Source organism: Hirundo rustica, chromosome 19 (assembly GCF_015227805.2).
Source record: "Hirundo rustica isolate bHirRus1 chromosome 19, bHirRus1.pri.v3, whole genome shotgun sequence".
Lineage (NCBI taxonomy): Eukaryota > Metazoa > Chordata > Aves > Passeriformes > Hirundinidae > Hirundo > Hirundo rustica.
The window spans coordinates 9,909,906-9,934,066 of NC_053468.1; the positions used below are offsets into that span (position 1 = coordinate 9,909,906).

The following is a 24,161-nucleotide window of genomic DNA, read 5'->3' on the forward strand; positions in this document are numbered from 1 at the left end:
TGGTTGGGCTGGAATGAGCTCATGGAATCACAGACTCACTGAGGTTGGAAAAGCCCTCAAAGGTTATTGAGTCCAACCATTCCCCCACACTGCCAAGGCCACCTCTGAGCTGTGTCCCCAAGTGCCACATCCACAGGGCTGTTAAACCTCTCCAGGGATGGGGATGCACTGCCCTGGGCAGCTGTGCCAGGGCCTCACCATCCTTCCATGAAGGAATACTTTCTAATATCCAACCTGGACCTCTCCTTACACAACCTGAGGCTGTTTTTGCTCGTCCTGTCAGTTGGTACCTGGGAGAAGAAACTGCCCTACCCTTGTCCCAGGCAGCTGGATAGAGAGAGAGAGTTCATCAAGATGATTTCTCAGGGAAAAAAAGTGAATTTCTTCCCAATCTGTTTCTGCTTTCCTCAAGCACTCCATGATTTTTGGTGGACGTGATGCCATCAGAAGCTCAGCTCTGCTTTCACTGAGCTTTTGGTGTTTAATACCCTGTAAAAGTGTGCAGAGGTTCTCCCTCCCTCCTTGTCAGCTCCTTCACATCCCTGCAGGACCTCCGGGGCCCTTGGGCTGCCCTCAGGCTCCTCCCAGCACAGGGATCCTCCAGGGACGCTCTGGGATCTCCCGTTGGAGACCTGGGCCTTTAAAGGGAGTTTCTACAGTGGCAATATCCTTCCTCTCCTTTTTAGATTGAGCTTTTAAGGTGCTGGTGATATTTACCTGCCAAGCAGCGCAGGAGAACAGGCTTTAAAAGAGGTGACACATCATTTTGTTAAGAGGATGAGGAAAGACATGCTGCAAGTTTATCTTTGTGAAGGTTAATTTTAGATATGGCCGCCAGAGTGTTCCTCAAAATAGGAAAGTGTCAGTTTGTCTAGGCCTGGAGTGAAATCCCTGATGAGAAAATGAGCTGAGAGAGTTTTAGATTGTGAAAGATCCGTGTCCAATGCCTGTGTCATTGGGGCAGTGACAAAACTGTTGCCTGGCATCTGCAGAGCATCGAAAACCTGCAGCCAGGGATGCAGCTCCATGTGCCTGGGTGCCCCAGATTGTCCAGCTGTGGGAGCAGGGGCAGCTCTTGTTCCTTCACCTCTCTGGGTGCCCCAGATTGTCCAGCTGTGAGAGAAAGAGCAGCTCTTGTTCCTTCACCTCTCTGGGTGCCCCAGATTGTCCAGCTGTGAGAGAAAGAGCAGCTCTTGTTCCTTCTGTCCCTGGGTGCCCCAGATTGTCCAGGCTGTGAGAGCAGGGGCAGCTCTTGTTCCTTCTGTCCCTGGGTGCCCCAGATTGTCCAGGCTGTGGGAGCAGGGGCAGCTCTTGTTCCTTCACCTCTCTGGACACTGCCTGAATTCCAGGCCGCTCCTCAGAGCATCCAGGGCTGTCAACCACTGACAACAGAAATCCCTGGCTGAGTTTCCAAAGGAATGGAGGCCCAGGCTGCATTTTGCTGCTGCAGCTCCTCCAGCCTGGCTGAATTGCAGGTACAAATTGCACCTTTGCCTCTGTGATATGCAAATCCCAGCACAATGCTGAATCCTTGGAGCGAGACCTTCTCCAGCACTTACCTGGGGCTGAGCTGCTGATTTCCATTTCTCATCCACAGCTCTGACTTCCAGCAGAGCCAGCACTACTTGGCGAGAATTAATTTGAGAAGTAATGGTTCTTTTCAGATTTTGGGGGAAGAAAAGGATTAATTCTGACATTTTCAGGCTTGCGGTGTATTTTTCCTCAGTTCCACGATCCATCATTCCGTGGGAGAGTGGGGGAGAGGACAGGGCACAGCAGTGCATTAAAAATGCTTCCGTTTGGAGCTGGGCTGAGACTTGGGGGAGAATTTGTGGATACTGAGTGCAGCTGCACAACTTAATGCCTTTTATCTACGCAAGAACTTCAGGAGTGTGCTTTGTTTATTGGTTTTCTTTTTGTTTAGGGGATCAATTTTCTGTGTATTGCAAGAGAACAGTCGGTTTGGTATGTAATAGGCTGGCATTTGCTGGAGAGTTTGGAAAGTTTCACCTCTTCCTACCTCTGGCTTCAAGGTTCCCTTGCTATTTAGTGCATAAAGTTTTATGGCTGGTTTTATGAAGGGTTGAACACAAACCATTTAAGTCAAGTATCCTGGTCTCTGATTAAAATAGATTCAAGTCGAGGGAAATTAGCCTAAATGGCTTTGAAATTGCAGCATTAGTGGGGAAAAACTGTTGAAAACCCTCCAGCTGATAAGCATTACAAAGCATGTAGTAGTTTTAAATATAATAGTGAAGCCTGTGTGGTTCAGCTGAAGGCTGCAGAGTGTCTGGAATGCCAATGCACTGGGACTGGTCCTGGCACAGGCTGGCACTCCCCAGCCTTTCCTCTCAGTTTTCTCTGTTTTTAAGCAAAGATTCATGTGGTCGGGTGTCACTGCCCTGAGTGCTGAGCAACGCTGCATCAGAGTTCTGATGAGCCTTTTCCTGCTCCCTTCTTGTGCCTGTGGCCAAAGGGAAGTGAAACAAGGAGAGTTTAGGGGAAGTTTTAGCACATTTTGTGTATGTTTTTGTGTCTCCAGGCTCCCTGCACCTTGTGGTCAGCATCACTGAGGCTTCAGGAACTCAGCTATCCCTGCTCTGAGGGATTTCAGGTGCTGCTGGTGAGGAGGAGCCAGCCCAGCTCACAGCTCAGGGCCTCTCAGTCCTGCCCAGAGGCAGAGAAAGGAGGGACTTTCCCTGGGAAAATGGTCCCAGAGGTGTGAGGATGATGTTCAGGAGAAGGTGAGGTCTTTCCCAGCACCAGAAGCTGTGGTAGAATACCTTGTTTGCCTTGATTTGGAGAACTGTGGTGTCACTTTCTGGTAGTTTAGATTATCATCTTTGCTTTAGTTGAGCGATTTCCTTCCCCTTTCCCCTTCCCCCTTCCCCTTCCCCCTTCCCCTCCCCCTTCCCCTTTCCCCCTTCCCCTTTCCCCCTTTCCCTTTCCTCTTCCCCTTTCCCCCTTCCCCTTTCCCCCTTCCCCTTTCCCCCCTCTCCCCTCTCCTATTCTGCTTCCCTTATCTCTTCCCCTTTCTCCTTCTTCCCCTCTCCCCTTTCTCCTTCTTTCCCCTCTCCTTTTTTTTCCTTCCCCCTTTCCCCTTCCCTTTTTTCGCCCCTTTTTTCGCCCCTTTTTTTGCCCCTTTTCTCCCCCTTTCCTGCTGGGGCTGCTCACCTGGGCTGGGAGGTGGAAACTCTTCCCTGCTGTTCCCCCTGGAGGGGGTTGGGGGGTTTGGGGGTTGTCCTGGCCAATTCCCAGAGCAGTGGAGCCAGACAGAGGTCTGGGCTGGTCTGTGTGGAGCTGATTCCTGCGTGGAGCTGTTCCTGTCACACCTGGACCTTGCTGATGTTCGTGGTCCCCACCCTGTGCTGAGCAGGAAAGGCTGTGCTGCGTGTGCACGAGGTTTTCCAGCGAGCCACGTAACAGATTCCAGCTGGAATGGCTGGGAGAGCTCTTCCTCGGGCTAAATAAGGCAGGAGTGGGGTTTTGGGGTGAGTTATTCCAGAACTTGCTGCCAAATGGTGCCATAATGAGAAAGGCACTGGGAACACATTTCTGCCATGCTCGATTGGTTTTTTTTGGCTTTAAGATGAGATTTCCTGCATGTTCTGGAAAACAATCTCTGCTTCCAGATTGGAAGTACCCAAGGTGCTGCAGCTTGCAGAACTTCTACTCAAATCTCCACAAAAAGGAGCTGGAGAGATTTTCTTCAATTTTCTGCAAAAGCCCCTGAAGGACAAGGCTGCTGTGCAAGTTTCATTGTTTATCCATTCTCAGCACTCGCCGCCTGTCTGGAGAGGATGAGGAGTTTGGGAGATGTGTTGTTTTCTATATTGAAAGTGAAGCATATTTACATGGGATCCCAGGGCCTGCAAACATTCCCTGCTTGGATACAACATTTTATGCACCTCTGTTTTATCCTGTGGTACAGGATTTAATGGGAACCTCTCCTGTGTGTAGCCAGAAAATAAAATTGCTATGTTAGATCAGCCTGCCTGTCCATCTTATCCAGTATCTAATCTCTGATAGTGGAATTACCAGATGCTTCAGGTTGAAGAAATCATATTAAGGGAAACTATGAAATAATCTGCCCATCTGGTATGTTCTGCCTCTCCCATTCTCTCCTTTCAATCCTATCCAATATAAATGTGGAGTTCTCATTATCTCTTTAAAAGTCTGTTCCTTTCTGGAATCCTGCTAAGCTCTGATTCAGTGGTATTTTATGGCATTATAGGATTAAGGGGTAGATTTAAGAGAAATAATACCCACAATTGTTAGGACTATTGGATCATTGGGTGCAGATGACACATTCCTGCTGCTGCAAATCTCTCGACAGCTGTTCTCGGGAGGGGAGCCTTGAGGTATTAAAGAGAAGAGCAAGGAGGGTGTGAGAGATAAGCAACTCCCACAGTTTGATTTTTCGCGTGTTTTGAGGGTTCCCAGCCTGGAGACACAAACCTTTCTCCTGCCTGCCTTGGGATCCTGCATGTGGGTCAGGAAATGCATGGAAAGGGGATGTGGACAAGGGGATGTAGTGATAGGATGAGGGGGAATGGCTAAAAAATGCCAGAGGCAGGGTTAGATGGGATATTGGGAAGGAATTCCTGCCTGTGAGGGTGGGGAGATACAGCAACAGGTTACCCAGGGAGGTTACCCCATCCCTGAGAGTGCCCAAGGCCAGGCTGGACAGGGCTTGGAGCACCCTGGGACAGTGGAAGGTGTCCCTGCTCATGGCAGGAGTGGGGCTGGGTGAGCTTCAGGGCCCTCCCAACCCCACCCACTCTGGGATCCTCCGATGGAAAAGGTCTGGAGGTGTTGGGAGCCTGATGTGCTGCTGTGTTCTCACAGCCCCTGGTGTGTGTTTGCCGTGGGGCCCCGTGGAGAGGTGCCCTGGGCAGAGCCCCGTCAGCTGCAGCTGCAGGGAGCAGCTCCCTGTGCTGGGTGAGTGTCCCTGGGGGTGTCTGGGCTGAGTCAGAGCCATCTCAGAGCCTGAATCACACGGTTATTTCCGGAGCTGCTGCCATGGGAGCCTGGCAGCAATTGGGCTTTTCAGCACCATCTGCCTTTAGCTGCTTTATTACCAGGGACCTCGGGTAGCAGCAGGCTGAGCCTTTCTTTGGGGTGTAGTGCAGAAGATGGAGAGTTTTGGCTTCTGGCTTGACTTTGGGTTGTTGTTTGACAACTTAATTTAAAGAAATGAAATCAAGTGCTGATTAATTTTTATTTGAAGTGGTTTGTGTTGGCCTCTGTGGGCTCTCAGTGTGTACCTGCTGGGTGCTGGAGCACAGTGTGGGGTGGAGGGAGGCCCTGTTCCCCTCGGGGTCTCTCCCAATCCCTGGAGAGCCTCCTGCCCTCTGCTGTGGGGCAGCCTTGGGGTCTCAGCCTCCCTCAGACTTATGGGATGTTCCACGGCCCAGGAATTCCACTTTGGCTTTTTAATCACAACAGAATGCATGTTTGCAAAGTGATGAATGTGAGTGTGACTGAGACATGTCAGGACTGCCCGGGAGGATCCACCTGGAGGCTGGAATTGTTTCTTCTGCCCATGAGACCACTTCTGCCTCCCCATCTCTTATGCTGGATCCCAAATGTTCCTGCAGGTCCACGCTGGCCATGGTTTGTGCCAGGGGCTCAGCCTGTGCCCTCTGCTTGGCTCTGATGGGAGAGTTTCATGTGCCACCATACTTTATTTTCCTGTGAAAATACAGAAATCTCTTCCACTTTGGGAGTGACTAAACTCCCTGGCTTTGCAGGTGCCTGTGTCTCAGGTTTCTCTGGTACCACAGCACTGAAATGAGGGATTTGTTCAACACCTGCCACAGCTTGGGCAGGAGATGCCCCTGTCACTGCTCCGTACATCTCATCTCATTTCCTCCCCAAAACTGAGGCTGCACAACCTCCTCTAACGAAACAAAGTGCTTTTTGCCTTTCCCCCCGCCCACAGCGCCGTGCTGGCTGTGGTAGAAGTGTCTGAGATGTGCAGATTTTACTGCAGCCAGTGGGAGAGCTCAGTGATGCTTTCCTCAAGGAGCTGGGACATTCCTGAGCACCCGTTTGTGGTGAGGTGCCAGTCACTCCTGTCCTGCCCTGCGCTGTTCAGCCAGGCTTGATGAAGTGAGTCTGAGGAGGAGGACATCGTTTAAGAATACCAAACAAACTACTTGAATTATGAGAGTGGAATTTGCTGGGAAATAGAGTTTCATGCCTGTTTACTTGTTGTGATTGCTGCTTATTGCAAACAAAGGAGGTCAGAAGAGCTGCTTCTCTCTTGCATGCACAGTGTGCTATTACAATTCATTATTTACCTTCTGCAAAAAGTGCTTTGATGGATTTCGGTCCTACATCCAAACAACAGCCAGGAAAAGAGAGGCAAGATGTAGGGCTTTTTCTTCATGGAGTAACCGAAGGGAAAAGTAGATAGGAATAAAGACAGTGGAAGAACAAAAAAAAAATCTTTTTCAGATGTGAAATTCCCTTTGAATTGCATGTGGGAGTGTATTAAAAGATCCTTACTGCTCCAGGAAAAGGCCAGCACTGGCTGTGCACCTTCTCTCCTAATAGATGTTGTGTGTTTGATCCAGCATTGTATGAGAAACATTCCTGCCCTTGGTTTTTTATAGCTTCAGCCATAAAAAAATGAAAAGCAATATTTTCCAGTACTTGGAAAGGTGCCACCTGAAAATTTTCTGGGAGAGCAAGTAGAGAAATCAAGCAGTGAGTATCAGTGTCACAGCTCTGGCGTGCAGGAGCTGTGCCTCAGAACAGGGCTCACCAAAGCCAGAGCAGATCTGCAGCTCAGGGATGGATTGTTGGGTGTTTTCTGTCCCTGTGTTCTGTCCTGCCCAATCTGTCCCATCTCGGTGTGGCTCCAGGCAGTTTTATTCTGCCAGGCTGCACAAAGTCATGGAAACCTCCTGAGCTGGAAGGGACCCAGCTCAGAGAATCTAAGAATCCCTGGGGTTGGAAAATCCCTCCAAACCCATCCAGTCCAAGCTGTGCGCCATCCCCACCTTGTCCCCAGCCCAGAGCCCTGAGTGCCACCTTCCTTGGGCACCTCCAGGGATGGGCACTCCAAACCTCCATGGGCAGCCCCTGCCAAGGCCTGAGCACCCTTTCCATGGGGAAATTCCTGCTGATGTCCAACCTGAGCTCCCCTGGCCCAGGCTGAGGCCGTTCCCTCTCCTCCTGTCCCTGTTCCCTGGGAGCAGAGCCCGACCCCCCCGGCTGTCCCCTCCTGGCAGGGAGTTGTGCAGAGACACAAGGTTCCCCCTGAGCTCCTTTTCTCCAGGCTGAGCCCCTTTCCAGCTCCCTCAGCTGCTCCTGGGGCTCCAGACCCTTTCCTGGACACGCTCCAGCCCCTCGGGGTCTTGAAGTGAGGAGCAAAATCACCGAGTCCAGCCCCTGTCCCTGCACAGATACCCCAAGAATCCCACCCTGGGCATCCCTGGGAGCTCCTGGAGCTGTGGCAGCCTCAGGCTGTGCCCATTCCCTGGGGAGCCTGGGCAGTGCCAACACCCTCTGGGGGAAGAACCTTTCTCAAAATCCAACCTGTCCCTCCCTGGCCCAGCTCCAGCTGTCCGTGTCACACAGAGCAGACATCAGAGCTGCCCAGTGAGGTCCCGGTGGTGTCACTCAAGGCTGTCCCTCCCTGCTCTGGAGGTCACGGGGGTAGATCGTTCCAAACCCAGCTCTGGACTCAGGATTTTTATTTCTCCTTTATCCTCAGGACCCTGAGCTCTGAGGAGCTGCTGCTTGCTGCTCTGTGTGTGCAGGGGCTGCTGGTGCCCTGTGCCCCTCCTGCCCTCCAGGGATGGGGCTGCAACTTCTGCTGCCTTTGGGCTGATTTGCGGAGAGGAAAAAGCCTCTTTGCCGCTCCATTGCTTTCCCAGCACTAATACAAACCAGCAGGCTGTTGAATAAATACCAGTATTGATTTTTATTCCTCGGTGTGTTTGGACATGCTGCTCCTGACTTCCAGCAATGCTTTTTCTTGAAAACTGGGCAAGTAAAGACTCCAGAGGCACGCTTTTCTAGCTGTGCTTTACATTTGTTGGTTATTATTTAAGCCCGCTCCTGTGACCTGCAGGAGCAGCCTGATTCTTTGGCCACAGGCAGCTGGGGCTGGCTCCAGGGAGATGAGAAATCCCCCAGAACTGGAGCTGGCAGACTCCCTGTGGAAAAGTTTAGGGGTTTGTGCAGCGTTTCTGGCGTGGGTTTAGATGGGGGACACAGGACAGCTTTTTCTTTCTTTTCCTTTTGAAGCAGAGGTCACTGGAGCACACCGGCAGCTTGTATGGGGACAGGAGTGTGTCAGAAGCCTTTGGTGCTTGAAGTCCCAATATCTTCTGTAAAGCCAGTCATGAGGAAAGTGCTTTGGGGAGAGCAACTGGAGTTTGTTTAGTGGCTGCTAGAGAGTCTCTAATTTCCACTCTGCTGCTCGGTGTCACCTGCAAACACTGTGACCATGGATTTATAGCGCAGCACCTCGGGGTTCTTTGTGTCATACATTCCACTAATTGTCAATTTTCCCTTCCTGACTGCAAAGTTATTACCTGTTCTTGTAAGTTGGGAACATGATGCTTCAGGGAAGACTTCTGTGGCAGGAGCGTGCTATAAAACAGTTCCTAATGCAAACAGAAGTAATAAATGATCACTTTGGCAGAGGATGGGATTAGTGTAATTTAACAACTTGCTGTTGTGCTCCTCTGAACTCCTCTGCCGAAAAACACCTGTGTGATCATAAATACTTCTGACTAAACTGTGCTTATGAGAATAAATGAACCAATTTAAGCTTTGGATACACTTCTCTCCAGTTGGCTTCCAAGGAAATCAGGGCTTGTGTGTTTGTTTGTGCCACCAACCTGCTCCTCTGGGCTGCCCAGAGCTTTTCTGTTCCAAAGCAGCACACGTCCAGCCAGACCAGGCAGAGGGGAGTCAAGCTCTGCTGCTTTGACAGCCTTGGTCCTGCGGCCATTTGTGCAGTTTTCCAGCAGGAAAATCCAAGAGCAAGAAGGTCTCAATGACTTCTTGTGTGTGTGTGTGTGTGAAGGAGCTGGGCAGGGGCAGAGCTGGGTAAGTGGATGTGACACTTGGAATTGCTCTGGCTTTTATCTCCCTTAGAACTGTCTGAGCCTAATAACTTTATTACAAGAGCCTCTCACCAGAGTAAATCCCATTCTGTACATTCTGTTTTTACAACTTTGCCGATAATTTCTTCTTAGGACTCGCCAAGTAATGCGTCTTTAGAAATGTCTGTATGTCCCTAAATTGTAATGCCGGTTTTTGAGACCCTAATTCTAAAACAGAGCTGAACATTTCTGAAGAATTACTGGGAATAAAGTAGGTGCTTTAAAATCGAGTTTCCTGGGGAAATGTGAGGAAGTTTCAGGGCTTTGTGGTCAGAAATAGTTTGAGAACCTGGATCTTTAAACAGTGAAGTGTACCAGACAGCATTAGGTGCATTAAGATGCTTGGGTCACAAAAAATGTACATCACAGGATAGACACAATAGATTTAATGTTGGCAGTCCCTTTTGCAAGCAGACATGTGCACTGAATCAGCAAAATCCAAACTAGAATAAGCAATTAATGAATGGAGCATGATGAGGAAGTGGCAGGATGAATAGCAGGCTGAGCATTTGCTTTCTTTTAAGCCCGTTCATAATCTTTACAAAGGCCAAATGGAGATCAATTCATTTCCTGGTGAAGCTTTATTTCAGAGGACAGCACAAATGAAGCTTGTTTGGTACCAGTGGGTTTCATTTGTGGAGCTGTTTGGCACCAGAAGGACAAACCCAGGAGGTTTTTTTCCTCTGCCACTGAGATTTGTCAGGCAGGAAGCAGCACAGATGTGCAGGGCAGAGCTGGGAAGCAGTGCCTATGGATTAAGGCATCCGGGGAGCTCAAACCTGCCTGTGCTGCACAGCAGAACCTGGCGGTGGCATTTCCATTTTGTCCTTCAGCCACGGTGCTCTGAGCCCAGCCGTGGGGAAATCGTTCATTCCCAGCAGTGCCTCGTGGATGGATCAGGATTTACCTGCCAGGCCTTCAGCTCCTGAGTTCCTGTGGGTTTTCTGTGCGCCAGAGGGAACCTGAGAAGCTGCAGGCAGCAAAGCCAAGCCTTGGGTGTGTCTGGATGTGTTTGGCTGTGCAAGTGGGGGGAGATTTTGGGATGGCAGAGCTCTCCCTGGTACCAGCTGCAGGATTTGGGGATGGCAGAGCTCTTCTTGGAGCCACTTCCTGGGGTTTGGGATGGCAGAGGGGTTAGGATTCGTTAGGGTTGGTGAAAAGCAGGTAGAAGTACCAAAGGCCTTGGTAAGGTGAGGATGAGAGGGAAGAGTCCAGAATTCCCCACTTCTCAGGTGTGCATCCAAACCTGTGGTGTGCGCAGGTGACAGGGATGTCTTGGGAAGGTGTGGAGTGAAGCTCATCAGAAATCACCTTTAAAGTTCATTGTGTATCTCTGCACGTATTTTGCTGAGTTTGCTGTGTCTTGTTGAGTGTGTTGTGGAATTATTTAGGTTGGAGAAGCCCTCCAAGGCCATCGAGTCCAGCACGGCCAAGGCCACCTCCATGTCCCCAAGTGCCACATCCATGGCCAGTGCTCCTGCAGACACACCCAGCCAGTCAGTGTGTGCTCACTGCCACCTCTGGCTCCTTTGGGGGCTGGGCTGGTGGCAGGGGGACACAGGAGCTGTGTCACTGTGTCACGCTTCAGATGCTCCTGTCAGCGTCTCTGCTGTGGCACCAAACAAATCTGCAGCCTCCAATCCTGGTCTCTGGGGTGGAGTGGCGCTGAAAGGCTTCCTGAGGTGTCTGTGGGAGGGAGCTGTGGCTGCTGTCCTTTGCACCTCTGCAGGTGAAGGCAGGCACAACAAAAAGCAAGTGAAACTCCTCTTGTGGGGCGCTTCCAGCCTGTCACTAAAAACTGGTTGTGTTTTGCTTTGTGGTTTTATGAGGAGCCAGGAAGAAGTTGGAGTATTTTTATTTGTGTAGGGATTTTTTCTTAGCCTTGTGGCAATTCAGCTTTTGTTTGCCTGGCTGTGTTGGGTTGGGTCCCTCCCTACCTGCTGTGAGGAATTTCATGGGGTTGCAGTTTTGCACTGGGTTAAACGGGGTGCCTGGGCTGGTTAACTTTGTCTCCCCGTTCTGTCTGTTGTGTATTTTGTTTTGAGGTGGAAGATGTCACCTGTGACAGTAGAAAAGCCACACAGGAGCAAACCTCTCCACAGGATAGCAGGGGCCGTGTGGAGCTTCCTGTGTGGAATAAAGGGAAGCTTCTGGCACTTTGGAGTGAAGCTTTGTGTGTGGTCTTGGGTTTATCTCTCCATCCTGAATGGCCCTTGCATGAAGGAGCACCAGCATTTATGGGCAGTTCATTGCAGTCAGTTAAGTGGTCCCTGACACTGAGGGGAAAAGCAGATCTAAATCAGCCCCATCTGCTGGGTTTGACCCTTTTGATAGGGCTTGGGACTGGTTTTTATCCTTTTCCACCCACAGCAGTACAAATCTCACCAGGGTGGCAGTGTGCCCTGATGAGCAGCCTGTGCTGGGGTGGGCTGTGGGGGTGCCAGCTCTGGGATTTGGGGATGGCAGAGATCTCTCTGGAGACAGCTCCCAGACTTTGGGATGGCAGAGCTCTCCATGGTGCCAGCTACAGGATTTTGGGGTGGCAGAACTCTCCTTGAAGCCAGTTCCTGGATTTTGGGATGGCAGAGCTCTCCACGGTGCCAGCTCCAGGATTTTGGGATGGCAGAGCTCTCCGTGGTGCCAGCTGCAGGATTTTGGGGTGGCAGAACTCTCCTTGAAGCCAGTTCCTGGATTTTGGGATGGCAGAGCTCTCCATGGTGCCAGCTCCAGGATTTTGGGATGGCAGAGCTCTCCGTGGTGCCAGCTCCAGGATTTTGGGATGGCAGAGCTCTCCGTGGTGCCAGCTGTAGGATTTTGGGGTGGCAGAGCTCTCCGTGGTGCCAGCTCCGGGATGCTGGGATGGCAGAGCTTTCCGTGGTGCCAGCTCCAGGATTTTGGGATGGCAGAGCTCTCCGTGGTGCCAGCTCCGGGATGCTGGGATGGCAGGGCTCTCCGTGGTGCCAGCTCCTGGATTTTGGGGTGGTAGAGCTCTCCGTGGTGCCAGCTCCGGGATGCTGGGATGGCAGAGCTCTCCGTGTGTGACATTTGCTGGAATGGTGGAGCTCTCCCAGTGTGACATTCCCCATGCAGGAATTTGGCATCCTGGGCTCAGTGACACCCCTCTGCTGAGGCTGATCCAATTCTGGCAGAGGTTAAGCAAACTGATCCAGTGATTTCTGGACGTAATGGGGAAGCTTTAAAAACCTCTTCATCTTCCAGTTCATAAAGCCGTCAGCAGCGTGGCTCTGTGATCACAAAGAAGAAGAGCTGTCTCTAAAAGTCCATTGTGCCTTTTAAGTTCATCATTTTTATGCCAGCTCTTCCAGCAGCAGCATCATTCCACCTTGTTCCAGGCAGCACAAGTGGTGGCCACTTTTCTTCTTCATTGCCCCAAGTCTGCCCTGGGGATGTCAAAATCCTGGGTTCCCGTGAGATCTATTGATGTAAAACACTCCTACCTCGGGCTCTGTACCAAGGATTTCAGTTTGAGACGAAAGGTTTCAGCAGTGGCAGTTTTATCCCAGCCTGCCCAAGCACAACTGTGGTGTTTGCTGGTGGGATTGTCACCCTGGAATCCCTGGGGACACGAAGGGCTCCCTTCCCTCACTGATCGTCTGAAACCTTCAGCCTGGGGCTGCCTCTGATCAGGGGAGGAAGAAGGTATTTTCACCTTCCCAAAAACCAGCTTCGGTGTGATTTACCTGACAGAGATATGCCTGGGGTGGAGGGCTGGAATAAATTGTCCTTTGGCAGTGGCAGTGTCACTTCATCGACCTTGAAGGGAGCTCTGGCTTCTGCCTTCCATGAGATGTCTGTGAATTACCTTGTCCAGGACTGTGCCTACATGAGCAGCTCCAGAGCAGCAGCTGCCTCTAACAGAGGGTGTCAGAACATGCACTGCTAATTTACAGCTTGTTGTTAATTTACAATTTACTGTTAATTTACACCTTACTGTTAATGTACAGTTTGGCATTACTGCCTGTCAGCTGTGAGCACTCCCCCCTTGCCAGTGGCCATGGTGTTCCCCGTGGAGCAGTCAGGGTTCCCTCAGCACATGGGGCTGGACTCGGAGCTGACCTTGGGATCCTCACGGCAGCGCAGGTCAGGGTGCTGCTGCCTATGTTGTGGTCATGTCAAATGCTGCTTTTCAAAGCCTGTTCCTTCAGTCCACACCTGTTTGGATCATTTAGAGTTCAGCTGTGTTTGCAGGGTAATGTTTTAAAGCAAACAGAGATCAAAATGCTCCTAAATTTCCTCCCTGCCCGATCTGCCTTGCCTGGGAGGAGAGGAAGGCCACCAGGCAGGCAGCAGGACCTGCAGGCTTTGCTCCTGAGCCCTGCTGTCCCCTTGGGCCTGACCGCTTCATCCCTGAGCATCATAATTTCCACATCTTGTGTTTAAATCCCCGGTGCCTTGGGCGAGGGGACAGCAGCCTCCTCTTGAGGACTTGTCAAACTGGGAGCCCCCAGCTGTGCTGTGCATGGCCAGATGTGGCCATGAGGAGACCGTGGAGCTTGGTGACTCAGGGCAGAGGCTGTGCCAGCCCTGCCTCGTGCTGCTGGGACTGATGAGGAGCCAGGGGCTCTGTGCACGAGCTGGGTACAGTGGGTGCCATTCCTTGTGCTGTCCTGGGAAGTGCCCGGTGACAGGGACACAGGGCTGCTGTGGGCTCCTGCACCACACCATGGGAGCAGCCCTGATCTCTGGAATGGGGTAAAATTGCAGGTGCTTCCTGTTTGAGGAGTGCTCTCAGGTTTGGGAACCTCAGCACTGAGAGATGCAGCAATGACTCTTGCAGTTGTAAGCTGATGTTTTCCTAAACAGAAATCTCTGGGATAGGATTTTGGGGGAGAATTCCACTTCTTGTGCACTAATTCTGACTGAGCCGTCTCTCCCACCCCCTTGGCTTTAACGTGGCAGTTCCACAGCTCATTGTAGAAAAGGCATTTAAATATGAGTGAGTGGAACCCTCTCTCTGCTCCTGAGCCACGTTTTACAGGAACAGCTCCACAGCCCTGTGGAGGATGTGCCAACACAGCTGAGCACTTCTGTGATGTTCACGGTGTTTTTAAGGACAGGAAGTAACAAGTCATTTATTCTGCTGATCAAAAGAATATTTGCCTGTTTAAATATTCAAACCCTTGAGCCTGCTACAAGACTGAAATGTCAGGAAGGGATAAGCTCCTGATAAGCATGTTAGCTGGATTTATTTAGTGTGATGGCCAAAAGAGAAATCATTAATAAGTCAGGATCCAGACTGGGGAGCTCCTGGATGCTCAGAATTAACAATAAAGGGAAGGGGCAGGCAGGAGGGAGGGAGATCTGGCACTCTGATATGGAGGAGAGGAGGAAATCTTGGAGACCCCATCATCAGGATCTACTTTTATAAAGAGGTGTGCTGTCCATAAACACAACCACCACATTCTTGGTCAGCCCTGTGTTCCTCCACAGGTGCACAGGGTCTGGGTGGGCTGAGATGATCTTTAAGGTCCCTTCCAACCAAACCCCACTCAGTGATTCTGTGACCTGGGTCCGTTTTGTGCCAGCTGGCACAGATTTTTGTGTCTGACTCCTCCTGTGTGCTGAGAGTCTGTGATGGCTGATCCCACAGAGGTGGAGAGGGGTGCAGTAGGACCCCATTAGGAGCTGCAGGAATAACTCCAGAGGGTGAGGGAGCAGCACAGAGCCCTAAAGCCAGGGGAGTTCTACAGACCCAGGGTGTTCAGCCCTCTCCAGGGTGGTTGCTGCTGGTGGCATTTCAGGACAGGTAGAGATGTCCCATGCTCTGGAGGACATTTGTGCCCTGAACAGGCCCGTGGGACATCCCTGGGAGGATGGGGAATGGTGCAGCATCAGGGCTGATGGTGCTGTGTTTCTGAAATGGACACTCAGGTCATCTCACAGTCTGAGCAGATCCTGCTCCTGCACCGGCCAGGAGTGTTCCCTGAGCCCAGCCCAGCCCTGCGTGCTCCAGACTGATCTCACAGGTGCTGCCGCCCTTACCTGGGCCAGCCATCAGCCAGGCCAAGGGACTGTGTGTTCCAGAGGCTGCACAGAGCAGCTGCTGTTTTCCTGCTGTTATTTTATTGACCTTTTCTCCCGGGTGTATTTTCCAGACCTGACATCCGTCCAAAGCGCAGCAGGGCCTGCCCATCCTGAGTGCCTCCTGTTCCAGCCCGTGTGGAATGGGCACTGCTCAGGGTGTCCTTTGTGTCCTGGGACTGAGGCATGGACAGTTGTCATGGTTTGAACCTGCCAGGAGGGGACAGCGGGGGGGTCGGGCTCTGCTCCCAGGGAACAGAGACAGGAGGAGAGGAAACGGCCTCAGGCTGGGCCAGGGGAGGTTTAGATTGGAAATGGAGGAAATTTCTCACTGAAAGGGTGTTCAGGCATTGGGAGGGGCTGCCCAGAGCAGTGGGGAGTTCCCATCCCTGTGGATGTGGCACTTGGGGCCATGTCTCAGTGGTGAACGGGGTGGTGCTGGGGGAGTGCTTGGGCTCGATGGCCTTGGAGGGCTTTTCCACCCTCAGTGATTCCATGATTTATGCCCAAGGAAGGACAGGAAGCCCAGGACCCCTGTGTATGACCTCTTCCCTCGGGTTGCAGGGGACGTTTGAGCCCTTCCCTGTATGAGAGGGTCCTGTGCTCCACTGGCATTTCTTCACTTTCCATTGGGCCTCCCTGGCCTTTGCCTTGGCATCCCTGGCAGAGTCTGAGCGGAGCTGGCAGTGCCCTGTGCAGCAGAGCCTGGGCTGCTGGGGCTGAGCTGGGCCCTGCTCTGGGCTGGCTGCCTCTTTGTGCATAGACAAATCCCCGCACAGAACCTCTGCTTGAGCTCCAGCTGTGGCACCAGCCTGGAGGAAAACAGCTCAGGACAGGTTGTGTCTCTGTGGTGGTTCCATAAAATGCAAAATTCCATCCCCAGCCAGAGCGTGGGGCTGCTGCACGCGGTGTTTTAGGGCACAGTGAGCGGGAGGTGGGATTTTTCTCTACCTTGCTTATTAGAACTGTGATTTTAAACTGCCATCAGTGTTCTGAGACTGAGCAGCAGCCACTTTTCCTTCAGTGGGGTTCTTCTAATACCTCTTTACTTCCTCAGCTCTTCAATCCTCCCCATTTGTGCCTCTCTGGATCTTGACAAGCTCTGCCTGTGCCCCCTGTTGGAGAGATGGCTCCCGAGGGCTCCAGGCTCGATTGATTAGAAGAGCATCATTAGGAAAATCAAATTACTGCTGGATAATTTCAGATGGCCTGTTGCAGCCTGGTTTTTGTCTGAATCCAAGTAATCCCTTTAAAACATTGGACATATTTGAAATCCAGGGAACTCTGAGCAGAGCAGGCTTCCAGAGGAATGGAGTGCTGCCTCCTCCCTGGCAATGGGGACAGCTACCCTTGATGGGATTTCATCCCCACTTAAAACTTTGGAAAATATTTTATGTTGGCACTGGGGGCAGGGGCCATGCAAAAGGCACAAATTAAGGAAATGTGGCAGCTTAGAAACTCTGAGATCTGTGCAGAGTAGATGTGGGAGCTATTAGGAGTGGATGACACGTTATGGCACAGCATGGAAGGTGGAAGATAATTCCTCTGACCAAGGGTGGATGTGGTCTTTGCTGATGGGATTAAGGATTCCTGATCTCTTGGGATTAACAGAATTTCTGCTGAGGGGCAAAGCAAGCTGCAGCCTGAGTGCCCAGCTCCTCCCTGAGCTCTGAGTCGTTCAGGGCATCACAGATTGGCAAAATATCCTGGGTTTGAAGAGATCCCCAAGGATCATCCAGTCCCCCTCCCAGCCCTGCACAGACACCCCAACAATCCCACCCTGGGCATCCCTGGGAGCTCCTGGAGCTGTGGCAGCCTCAGGCTGTGCCCATTCCCTGGGGAGCCTGGGCAGTGCCAGCACCTATGGGGGAAGAACCTTTCCCTGATCTGCAGCCTAAAAAGCTCTCCTGTAAAAACTGAATGTATTATTGGCCCTTTCATTACCTTGTTTTCTCTCTGAAAGCTGCTGCCTGGGGAAGGTCCCACCCACAGCACAGACATCCCCTGGCAGCTCTGTGCAAGCCTGGCCTGCTCTGGAGCCCAAGGAGTGAAGAGTCCTGGAGGCCAAGGAGTGCCTCTGTTGTCTTGGAACAGTGCACACTCCAGGCTGTCCATAAGCTGCGTTTATTGGTGTTGATCAATGGGTTATATTGGGAAGGGAAGGTGTAGAAACCATCGGGGTCTGGCTGATGCCAGGCAGGGCAGTTCCAGGTGGTTGATGGAAATGGCTTTGTGCCCTAGAGAACAGGTGAGAGGTGTTAATTGAGTGATAGAGTGGATCTTGTTAAATCACTGGGCAAGGAAGAGTTGGTTTGTAAATGTTAGCTGCCACTTTGTGGCCTCTCTGTACTCCAGGAGCGTTTGCTGTGATTCCAGGTGATTTTTCTGCTGAGGGATCACGAGGCAGTAAATGCTGGGATATCCCTTTTCCGTTACTGAGACAGACAATAAACATCCTAATCTCACTGGCTGCTCTGAAGAGTGGATTTACAGCTGTGTGCTGAGCAGAAAACAAACGATCAGAGGATTCAAAGCAGGCTCTGCAGCAGGCAAACACGCGTTGGAGCAGAGCTGGCGTTTTATGCTTTTTGTCTTTTGAATTTGGCTGACTTGATTAATCCAGCCTGATGTGTGCCAAGCTGTTCAGCAGAAACTCAGCCCTGCTTCCTCTTCCCTCAGCTCCCCTTCTCAGCCTTTGTTTTGGGATGGTTTCTTACATAAATCAGGAGCTGCAAAGATTCAGGTGAAAAGGTGTTCTCTGTAAATACGTTTCTTTCGTGGGTTTCCTTGCAGGTTCTCATGTTTGCAGACTTGGGCTTGATGTAGAATAGAGATCTGGGACCCAATAAAGGTGGCAGTGGTCACAGTGCAGGTAGTTGTGTCACCTCTGCACCCATCCAGGTCCTGGAGGAGGGGCTGGGGAGGATGTTGGGAGTTGTTTTGTGCCGGGACTGGTGTCAGTCATCAGCTCCTCAGTCTGTTCTGAAGAGAGAAAAGATGTCCTGGAATTTCCTGAGCTCGAAGGGACCCCCAGGGATCATTCAGTCCAACCCCTGTCCGTGCACAGACACCCCGACAATCCCAGTCTGTGCATCCCTGGGAGCTCCTGGAGCTCTGGCAGCCTCAGGCTGTGCCCATTCCCTGGGGAGCCTGGGCAGTGCCAGCACCCTCTGGGGAACCTTTCCCTGAGATCCACCTAAACCTCTCCCTTCATGCCTGACCCTGGGACCAAGGACAGAGGAAACCCCTTTTTTCCCCCTGTCCAATGGCCAAGGACATTTCTCAATGAGACCTCAGCAAGATCCTTAAATGAAACCCAGTGCTGAACATGGGGAGTTTTTCCCCATCCTCCTCAGACTTGTAGAGCTTTGTGAGCATGATTTAATGGAACGTATTCAAGCATGATTTAATGGGACATAAAATGCCTCTTTGATATCCCACTGATCTAAAGGAGAGACAAAACTGTAAGGTGGCTCTTTCGTTCTGCTACTGATTCATGAGACTTTGATTTAAATCCTACAAGCAGGTGCCAGCCTAGGTTTAATTGGAGAGAGCAGGATTTAGTGGGGCAAAATGTAATTGTGTAACCTGCACTAATCCATCCAGATGCTGGCAGGTGCTCTGTGCTGGGCCAGGGTGCTTCCCAGTCAGCAAAGCAGGGATGGGGAGGGATCCAGTTTGTTGCAGACTGGCCCAGTGCCTGCAGATGTGGCAGGATCTCTGCCTTGGGGCCACCTGCAATGTGCTGGAGAGCACCTGCTCCATGGCAGGGAGAACCTCCTGAGACAGCCACTGATGGGATGGTGAGCCTGGGCTAAATGCAGCACCAAATGATGGCTGGGCTTTAGCTGAGTGACCAGTCCCTGACACTGGAACGTACCGTGGTTGTATTTATTGGATTTAATTTAAATGTAGAAGTTTTCAAGTGTAGGGAGTGTTCCCTTGAACATTCAGCTTCCTGGCACGAGACTTGCTTTGGGCTGGGCAGATGCAGCAGGAGCTGGGTAGTAGCAATAAAAACTGAGATTCACAGAATCCCAAGTGCTTTGGGTTGTAGGGACCTTAAAGCCCATCTTGTCCCCAGGGGGGACCTTCCACTGTCCCAGGCTGCTCCAAGCCCCAGTGTCCAGCCTGGCCTTGGGCACTGCCAGGGATCCAGGGGCAGCCACAGCTGCTCTGGGCACCCTGTGCCAGGGCCCCAGCACCCTCACAGGAAATAATTCCTGCCCAATATGACTCTCTTTGAGCTTAAAACCATTGCCCCTTATCCTATCACTGCTTGTCCTTGCAAAAATTCCCTCTCCAGCCTTCCTGTAGGCATCCTTCAGGCTCTGGAAGGGGCTCTAAGGTCTCGCTGAATTTCGAAGCGTTTTGGCCTGGGATCTGAATTCCAAAGGCCTTGCCTGGCACACAGCCAAGGGCTGAGGGAGATAACTGTGGGTAGAGGGTGTCAGGAGTCTCAGGTGAGGTTTGGTGCATTGCCTGGGACTCTCCCTGAGCCCCTGGAGCACCTGTGGGACCTGGGGTCGGTGCTGGATTCTCTGTGCCGTTCCTCAGGGCTGGCATTGAAATTCTGAAGGCAGCGGGGATTTCTCACCTTGTGCCCACTCACCCTTGCAGAAAAGGCCTCTCAGGGGGGCAAAGGTGTTGTTCCTGGGGGTGCAGGTGAGGAGGGAGGTGTGGGGGCTGCAGGGATGGGCAGCCTCACGTGTCCCAGGACTGCTGGCCCGCAGTGAGTCTCCCCTGAGGGGTCTGAGTGTTCCCAGAGTAAAGCAGTCACACCTGTGCCTCTGCCTGCACGTGGGCTGAAGGATAAAGCATCCAGATCAGCCCTTTTCCTATGAAAAATGTTCTAAAGAAAAACCCAAACCAATCCAACAACCCAACCCCCGCCGCTTCCCACCCCGTGCCCTCACCATTCCCGCTGTTTCCCACAGCTTCTCCCTGGCTTTTCCAGTGATGTTTGAGCTCAAGTGTTGCTCTCCCCTTTTCCCTTCCCTGCCCCAGGGCAGCCCAGCTGCTCCAGGTGTTTTCCTGCTCACTTGCAGGGACATTTGCTGGTTTGTCCACTGGAAAAAGCCTCGTGGAGCTGCAGGCTGAGGCAGAGCATCGCTCACCCCACAGCTTTTGGCACGGCACTGAAGAGACCCCTTGGGAGGAACGCAACAAACTCGGTGTTAATTTGGTTTAAAATTGCTGCCTTCCCAGCCCTGTGGTGGAAGCCAAAGCCACCAGAGCAGGGTGTTTGTGCAAAGCATCTCCTGCCTCTGGAGAGCTGGAGCTTTGTGCCCCAGCAATGTGGGCTGGCCTTTCCCACTCCTCCCTCCCAGGCTCATCTCCTCTCCTGGATCTTTGTCCGCCTGTCCTGCTGGCTGGGGACGGAGAACCCTGGTAGGAGTGGTGCAGGGAGAATGCCAATGAGCAGGAGATGAACCTCAAAGAGCTGGGTTTGGATTTGCCTCCAAAGCTCTTTGATCACAGGCTGAGCTCTTTATCCCCTGCAGCATTCCTTGGGGGAACGCTGCCCAGAGGTGAGCGATGATTAAAAGGAAACTCCTGCTCCTCTGACAACCTTGACTTCATCAGAGCAGGTATCAACATCTACCAAAAGCTGTTTTTAATGTCTGAGTCAGTTGAGTTTGACTTTCTTGGCAGGATTTCAGGGTCACTTGTCACTTTGCCCCATCATGACCGTTCTTTCATTCATTTTAAAGAAAGATTTTCCCTTTGGAAGATCCTTTACAGTGTTTGGTTCCCTTCTGTTGAGCTCTTGGCTTGCTGTAGGGTAGGCAATAATTAAATCAAAAAAACACAACCATGTTTTCACTCAGCAAACTTGTCTAACTAAAGAAGATGCATAAAGAAAGCTGCGTTTCTGTGGAAATCTTTGTCTCCCAAGTCTCACTCTGGAGCCTGAAGAACGCCTGCTGTTGCCTAAGAAACATCCAGGACAATTAAATGCAGAGGCATTGCTGGGAAGCTGGGATGTCACTCTGCCTTTGGTCTTTCTCTGCTGATCTGGGCAGGGTTTGCTCCGTGCACACTCATTGCAATTCTGGGAACTCTGCTCCTGTTCGTGTCTAATCTCCCGTGGATGTGGGGAGGGGGTGGGGAGGCTCCTTCTGTCCTTGCCCCACATGGATTTATTGTAGGGGAAGCTGGAGAGTTGAATTAAATTGTTGGAAGTGGTTTAAGGTCTCGGGTTTGCTTTCCACAGTTGCTCTGTTAAGAGGAGGTGCCTGGTCGAGATGAAATGTGGCAGGGAAATGACCTCTGTGTCCCTGTGCTCCCTGGAGAGCTGTGGGTCGTGTGGAACACCCCACCCTGCTCCATGGGTGTCCCTCTCTCCAGCTCTGGTGTGTCCATGGGACATGGACCTGCTGCTTGCCAGGGACGGTGCAGCAAAGCTGGGAGCTCCTGCTTTTGTCTTGCTCTGAAGTCTGTGTGAGCAGAGACCCAGCCCCAAACCCTGCCCGAGCTGGGGAATGATTCCTGAAACCAGCGAGGTGAGCACAAGGGTTTGGGTTTAACCCTCCTGGCTGTGGAGAGCAAAGACACCAGGTCACAACACTTTTCAGAGACAGGAATGTGCTCAGAGCTATCTGCTGAGAGAGCAAAACCATTTATTGAGGCTATTTAACCAAGGCTCATTTTAAGTTCATTTCTTTCCAAAGCAAATGGGAAGGAAATTCCCAAGTGCTGTGTAAGAACAAGGCTCATTTCTGAGCACCTGTAAATCTTGGGACAGAGCGGGGCTGGGGAGTTTCCCTTGAGCTGCTGGAGGCATTTGCTGTGTCCTGGAGGCCACTCTTGCTTCTCTGCCCACACACACAGGTTAGGTGAGCTCCAGATGTGCTCCCTGAGCCCGGGGATGCTCTGCTTCGCTGTTTTCCCTTCCCAGCAGCAGCGATTGAAGGACGGATTTGCGGGCAGTGGGAATCCCCGGCTGTGCACAGCTGGGAGGAGGCAGCCCCGGGTTTGCCCTGTGGATTTTCCACGTGCCTGGCTGCAAGCGCCGCCCTGTGACCTCTGCTGAGCCCGTGTCTCTCTCTGCCCTTCGTGCTGCAGGTGCAAAGAGCTGAAATACGGGAAGGACCTGCCCCAGATCTCCATCATCTTCATCTTCGTGAACGAGGCGCTGTCGGTGATCCTGCGCTCGGTGCACAGCGCCGTCAACCACACCCCCGCACCCCTGCTCAAGGAGATCATCCTCGTGGACGACAACAGCGACGAGGGTGAGCAGCACTGGCAGCTCCCAGCCCCACCGGGAGGGGCTGCATTTCTGGGAATCTCCTGGGGGAGATTGGGGCAGGGGCACGTGGGTAAGGGGATGGGCGCGCTGCTGGCACAAAGCTCTCTGCAGATTCTCCGGTGAAGAACGGGATCGAAGCACAGAGAAATCTGAGAGTTGTTGTTTGAAAATGTAGCTGAGAGCTGGAAGGTGAAGGAAACCAGAGAGCTGTCTGACCTTTCCCTTCGGTACCATCCAGGAGCTCTTGTTTCAGAGTATCCTTGTTTCTGATAATGAATGTGGTTGTTGCAGAGATGCACCTCTGAATATTTGCCAGGACAAGAGCCTGGAGCCCAGAGGGATTTCTGCTCTGGCATCTCCCAGGGATGTTCACTGTGTGTGCCTCAGTTTCCCTGTTGGAAAATACCATCCCAGGCTTTATAGATGCCTGGTGCTCTGCAGACACCCTCGTTCCTGAGTTGTGCTTTTGGAACAGGAAAGAGGAAAAGGAGGAAATAATCCCAGCCCATTTGTCCAGGTCAGGCCCTGCCACAGCCTGGAGGGGATGTTTGGTTTCCCACATTACACGTGTGTTGCTAGAGGACATGAAAGGAATCATACTCACACAGTCAAGTTCAGAGCAAAAAGAAGGGAAGTTTATTTCTCTGACCTCGATCATATAGATTCTGGACAATGACCAGGGATTGGAGAATGAGGTTGACACCTCTCCGACCCTACTGGTCAAACTAGAAATCCATCAATTGTCTCTCCTCCAAGGAGGAATGTGAAAACAATCACTTTGTTTATGTTACCATGCGTGAAAAACTCCACTACAAAAATGCAAACATCAGAAGGCTGAAAGAATAGGACAACACATGTGAGCGTCCTTTGGTTCAACCTGCTCTCAGTCACTGTTGTCGTTCCTTCCCTTGTGGCTTTTGCTAACTCAGAACTGCAGGAAGCACTTTCAGACTCAAATTCTCCCAAGGTCTTTTTTTTCTCCCAATATCCACTCAGACAATGTAATCAGGGCAGTTAAAATCCTTGTGAAGGACAGCAAATAGTTAAGTGACTTTGTTTACGGCCCTCTTCAGTTGTGCTTCATTTTCATCCTTTTAATGTTATTTGAAAAATAAATGACTGAAGGAGTGCCGTGGATGCTGTGGTTGGAGGGAAGAGCAGGGCAGGGTGCAGGATGTGGAGAGCTCCTTTCCAGAGGGAGCTCAGAGGTTGCTCTGTCTGTGAGGAGAGGAGCTGGTGCACAGTGAGCTGGCCAGGCTGTAAAAATAGGGGCTCAGACACCACAGTGATGAGCACCACAGAAAGCTGATGAGTTCTAATTACCAGTAAACGAATCAGGAGAGCAGCTCCTCGGCTGGTGGGAACCACAGCAGCTCCAGGGCAGAAGCTTGGATGGTGTCCACAGTGAAGCCGTGGGATTTCAGAGCTGGCACCGCTGGTGAAGGGGACGTGCAGGTGAAGTACTGCTGGGGTATCTCACAGTGCCCAGGACCTGGAGGGCTTCAAATACCAGAATGAGAGGCTCCTTCTCCAGATTTTATCCCATTAATGGGGCAAAGAGAAGAGCTCTTTCAAAGAGAAGGCGTGGGTGATAATCACTGGGCTTCTCCCGTCCTTGCTGTGCACAAAGGATGCTTCTGAACAGCCTCGTCCTCATTCAGTGTGAGGCTGATGCTGAGCCAGGTGCTCTGGAGGCACTGGACAGCGAAACAAATCCTTCCAAAAGCATCTGCCACTTG

General features: G+C 51.7%; 1 protein-coding gene across 1 annotated transcript in view; it reads left to right on the top strand.

Moving 5' to 3' along the window:
- GALNT17 (polypeptide N-acetylgalactosaminyltransferase 17) overlaps positions 1-24,161 on the top strand; it is a 209,367-nt gene that overhangs the window by 55,444 nt on the left and 129,762 nt on the right. Inside the window, exon 3 of the mRNA XM_040082495.1 lies at positions 22,239-22,405. Coding sequence (XP_039938429.1) covers positions 22,239-22,405 — 167 coding nt within the window. The remainder of the gene's footprint in view (positions 1-22,238; positions 22,406-24,161) is intronic.